The 5,498-nt window shown below is 35.5% G+C and overlaps 1 protein-coding gene across 2 annotated transcripts in view; it reads left to right on the plus strand.

The window, feature by feature from the left end:
* The window catches only part of Yaf2 (YY1 associated factor 2), a 114,151-nt gene extending 109,129 nt beyond the window's left edge, over positions 1-5,022 (plus strand). Inside the window, exons 3-4 of one of the 2 annotated variants that reach the window (XM_013018795.1) lie at positions 1,958-2,110; positions 3,216-5,022. In XM_013018795.1, the coding sequence (XP_012874249.1) occupies positions 1,958-2,110; positions 3,216-3,453 (391 nt within the window). In that variant the 3' untranslated portion in view covers positions 3,454-5,022. The remainder of the gene's footprint in view (positions 1-1,957; positions 2,111-3,215) is intronic. The other variant, XM_013018794.1, reaches the window with a different exon arrangement.
* The last annotated feature ends 476 nt before the right edge of the window (positions 5,023-5,498 follow it).

Here is a 5,498-nt window from a genome sequence, read left to right on the forward strand (position 1 = left end):
CTTTCTTTCTTTCTTTCTTTCTTTCTTTCTTTCTTCCTTTCTTCCTTTCTTCCTTTCTTATTTTTTTTTGTCGGTCGTGGGGCTTGAACTCTGGGCTTGGGCACTGTCCCTGCCCTCTTCAGCTCAAGGCAAGTGCTCTACTGCTTGAGCCGCAGCACCACTTCCGAGAACCATTTTCTGAGAACCTTTTTATCTTTATTACTTTAACAAGTCTAGTCACTGATTACCATACTTTCAATACAGATTTAATTTGTGTGACTCTTAAGCAGTCTAGCTCTCGAACCCTGATTCTTCTATCAGTCTTACTTTTAAAAGTTAAATAACTAGGATAGTAATATCTACCTGTCCTGCATATCCTTCCAGAGCAACATACTATGTAGCTGTAAACAGAATTCATGATCCATCTCCTAAAATTGTTTGACATCCTATTTGCTCCCAGCTTTGCAGCTGTGCATGCTCAGTGATATAACATTTTCTCATTATTTTCTATTTCATCCTGCAGTAGATGAACACAACAGAAATGAAAGATTATAAAAGATTATAAAAGCAAAACAAATCTGTTCTATCTGAAATAGGATAAGGATTTTCTAGACAGTGAACTTACTGTCATTTATAGCCCTTTTTTATATATATATTTTTAAAAGAGAGACGTGTTTATTCCATGATCAGTACAGACACATGTTCACCATATCCAAGTCAAACCAGTCAGTGATTCCCGAGTTTGGCCAACACCAAGCGAGGCACCAGCGTAGCCCCTTTTATATTTTTATCTTACTCTCCCTATTTCTTCCTTCAGAACTTAGAGACTGTTTACTCTGAATCTTGACCTCAGTTGCACCATTCTGTCTTAGACCTGGAGAGGTCCTTGAGATGTGCCAATAGGGTGATAGTTAATACTAGCAGCAAAAGGTGAAGCCAGGCAACATTTTGAAAGATAGGCCTGTGGAAGTTCTGCAGTAGGTTCTTACTGAATACTTTCAAAATCAATAAGCAGGTAAATCTTAAAGCAGTCAGTAGATCTCCATTGTCAGAAATGTATGGTGAGGTTGTGGTTGCTCGCATAAGGAGTTTTCAAGGGTTTTTGAATGATAATGAGTAGCTTATGCCTGTAATCCTAGCTACTCAGGAAGCTGAGATCTGAGGATCGTGGTTCAAAGCCAGCCCGGGCAGGAAAATCCGTGAAACTCTTATCTCCAGTAAACCACCAAAAAACCACAAGTGGTGCTGTAGCTCAAGTGGTAGACCACTAACCTTGAGCTGAAGAGCTGAGGGACAGCACTCAGTCCAGGAGTTCAAGCCCCACAAACGACAAAAAAAAAAGAGAAAGAAATGAGAAAGTGGCACTGTGGCTCAAGTGGTAGTACGCTTGCCTTGAGCTGAAGAGCTGAGGGACAGTGTCCAGGCCCAGAGTTCAAGCCCCATCACTGACAAAACAAAAAGAAGAAAGAAATGAAATTTGTAATGGACAGAACAAATAGTTGTTGTCACAGGTTCTTAGATATCTCCTCTGAAGGACAAAGGTAAATTAAAATTGTGTTTCAGAGGCTGGTGTGTAGGCTAGTTGGGGGAGCTCATGCTTTACATATGCAAGGCTTTAGAACCAATAGCAGCACCAATAAAACAAAATACTACTGAAATGTAAACTTTTAAGTTTAACCTTTAAAATTCATGTTTAATAATGTGTGCCTCCTCATTTTCCTTGATATACAGTATAAATAATATCTGCTGTATGTTTATACAGTTACATTTTAATGGCTTGACCTTATAACTTGCATCATAAAATTCTATTTATTACAGTTGTTTTTGTTGAACAGGAAAGATAATTTATATTTTAGATAGAAGGAATTTTATACTTGGAAGCCTTCATAATATATACCTGTTCATATAACATGAGATATTCTTCCATGAAAATATTTTCATGTTATAATTTAAACCTTTCTTTTTAACATGCACACAGGAAACCTCGGCCTGTCTCCCAGTTGGTGGCACAGCAGGTTACCCAGCAGTTTGTGCCCCCTACACAGTCAAAGAAAGAGAAAAAAGATAAAGTAGAGAAAGAAAAAAGTGAAAAGGAAACAACTAGCAAAAAGAACAGTCATAAGAAAACCAGGTAAATTTGAAGAGTGTATTTCTGGCATCTTTGAAATAATCAAATTAACTATTTAGTCTTTTTTTAACATTGACATACTCATATACACAGGTGAAAATAAAATATTTCATGTCCTTTATTATGAAGTATCACAAAAATGATTTTTTTTTTGTTTTTCTTTTTGAGTTTGAAAGATATATCAGAAGTCAAACCAGAGGTCACAGATAGAAGCTTAAATATGAGACTGTTTTCTTTTTTTTGCTTTTCACTAAATTTTTTTTTTTCTTGGCCGGTCATGGGGCTTGAACTCTGGGCCTGGGTGCTGTCCCTCAGCTCTTCAGCTCCAAGCTAGAGCTCTACCACTTGAGCCACAGTGCCACTTCTGGCTTTTTCTGTTTATGTGGTGCTGAGGAATCGAACCCAGGGCCTCACGCATGCAAGGCAAGCACTCTACTATTGAGCCACCTTCCCAGCCTTTCACTAAATTTTTTAAAGACATGATCTCCCTTCTTTTTTCTTCTTTAAATAAAAAAGAGCTACTTGAGCCTGGGTGTCAGTGGCTAATGCCTGTAATCCTAGCTACTCAGGAGGCTGAGATCAGCGGATCATAGTTCAAAGCCAGCCCAAGCAGGAAATGTCCAAGAGACTCTTATCTCCAAATTAACTACTAAAAATCTGGAAATGGTCCTTGTGGCTCAATGTAGTACGGCCACAAAAGCTCATAGATTAAGCTCCAGGATGGGCCCAAAGGAAAAAAAAAAACAGGTACTTGAAATCTAGGGAAGTGGTATTCAAAATATTGAGCTGATATTTATTTGCTTGGGCCTTGACCAACCAAATGGTAGAATAAATTAAAGCATAATTTAAAAAACCATTACTTCCTGGCTTTTTCCAGTTTTTGTTTGCTTATTTGTTTTTTGTCACATTGAAGATTTGTAAATGGGTGTTTTGATTAATGTCAATAATTTGAAATATTTAATGGTATTTTTGTGGCTGTTACACAGAAATTCCTTTAAACATAAATTTGTTCATTTTGTTACTTTTGCCTAACATATTATTTTAGCATTACTTAAAAATTCAGTAGAAGGAAAAGCTAGTTTAAAAATTCATCATGTTTTGTGTTTAGGCCAAGATTAAAAAATGTGGATCGGAGTAGTGCTCAACACTTGGAAGTTACAGTTGGAGATCTGACAGTCATTATTACAGACTTTAAGGAGAAAACAAAGTCACCGCCTGCATCTAGTGCTGCTTCTGCAGACCAGCACAGTCAGAGCGGCTCCAGCTCTGATAACACAGAGAGGGGAATGTCCAGATCGTCCTCCCCAAGAGGAGAAGCCTCATCAGTGAACGGAGAATCGCATTAAAGATTATTTTCTCGGGTTTCTTAGTCACTTCTGTCCTACCATGCAAATACACAAGAGTATGCCAAGAAGTACCACATTTTCATGACAAACACATTTGTGCACAATGCATAACTTGAGTTTTACATAATATACAAATTGGTCAAGAATTTGTTAAGAGTTTATTGCAATCTCTGCCAACCAAACACTTCCCGATTTAACATTTTGGTCTCTGCAGTTAAGTGCCATGAAAATGTGGTCGAATTATTCATTATGCAGTGTTACTGGTAAGTCTATTTTCACTTTTAGTTTAGTGAATTCTAACACATAATTCTTGAATTCTCTACTATCGGCATGTAACGAGTTTAAATTTTTTATTACATAGTGCAAGCTGCCTAAATATGTATTATTTGAGAATTGTGAAACAAATAGTTATATGTACACAAGTCAAAGATCAACTTAATCAACTATTACTGCAACAGAATTTTCTTAATGGTTATCCTCTTAAAGACACCTGCTGGTACTTGGTGTGGTTAATAAATAGGAAGGTTGTTATTAAATAAAGCATTTCTATGAACCTTGCCAATATTTTGACACGTTTTTCTAAATTATTCTTTCTGAATTATGTTTCTGGTTTTTTTCCATTTTTTGTGATTTTTGTTTTTGTTAGTTTGCCTGTTTTTCAAAACATTCATTTGCTGTAATGTTTACTAGCAGACTGGTAAACAGTAAAACTGATTATTTAGTTTTATAATTCAGGTTTAGTGTTATTGTCATTGAACACTGGTATTTTCTGTATTATATAAAACATTAAAATTCAAGTAATTATAAGCATTTGGCAAAATAGAAAAAGAATCTTGCCATATTTTAAAAGCTGCAGTTTTGGAAAAGCTTTAACTTAATGAGGGTTTTATCACTGTTTCCTTGTTTCAAACTTATCCAGGGTCATAGAGTTATGAATCTAATACAGAAATGGGAACTGTTGCACAGAGCTTGGAAATCACTAATCTTAAGTCAGTTTAATTGGCCTCTACTGGAATATAACAGTTCTATGAAAATCATAATACTCTATTTTCAGACACAACTGCCAATTTATGCATTTATCAATACCCAGAAATAAAACGATATTACAGCCCCACTCACCATTATGTACAATTACCAATAAAATATTTTTTATGACTACAGATTTTGCATTTTTGTTTACAACTAAATATAAAGTGTGTTATGTTGTATTTAGAAATCCAAGTTGGAAACCACACAGTACTTCTTAAACTCTCCAAGGGTCTTGTGCTTCCTCTATTTGCTTAATAAATATCCACATATAGGAGACATTTGAAATGTAAATCAACCTAAGACTATATCTTGGATACAAAATAACACATAAAAAGCATCATGATAACATTTTAAAGAAAAAATAAAATTGTCGACCCTGACAGTTGTGGTATTTGGTGGTTTCTCGTGATAGTGTGATTTTCTGTTTAATTGCAGTACTTTTTACAGGCACAGCGGTACTGTCTTTTGTAAGATGCTAGTTGTGAAGTACAGTTAATTGCAAACAGTAAAAGTCTGTGATTAAGACATTCATATACCTCATTATTTAGTGGTATTAAATGAATTAAAATTTCTGTTCATTATAAGATATAATACTTCAAATAGTATACCAACAAACTGATTATGTTCTTTCAAAACATTTTTTTCATCTGTTTTTCATGTTTCAAATGTTCTATATATTCATTTTAGGGGATAGCAAGAAAATAAGAATAATAGTCAGTAGTAGGGTTATTCTTTGTTCTTAAAACTCTGCTATTAAGACAGTTTATCATAGCAGAGCTTTGGTGTCTCACGCCTGTAATTTTAGCTACTCATGAAGCTGAGATCTGAAGATTGCAGTTTGAAGCCAAATCTGCAGGAAAGTCCACGAGACTCTTATAATCAATAAACTACTCAGAAAAAGCTGAAAGTGGCGCTGTGGATCAAGTGGTAGAGTGGTAGCCTTGAGCAAAAGAAGTTTAAGGTTAGCACCCTGGCCCTGAGTTCAAGCCCCAGGACTGGCACCGGAAAAAAAAAAA

This window comes from Dipodomys ordii, unplaced genomic scaffold (assembly GCF_000151885.1).
Source record: "Dipodomys ordii isolate 6190 unplaced genomic scaffold, Dord_2.0 Scaffold42, whole genome shotgun sequence".
NCBI classification, from domain to species: domain Eukaryota; kingdom Metazoa; phylum Chordata; class Mammalia; order Rodentia; family Heteromyidae; genus Dipodomys; species Dipodomys ordii.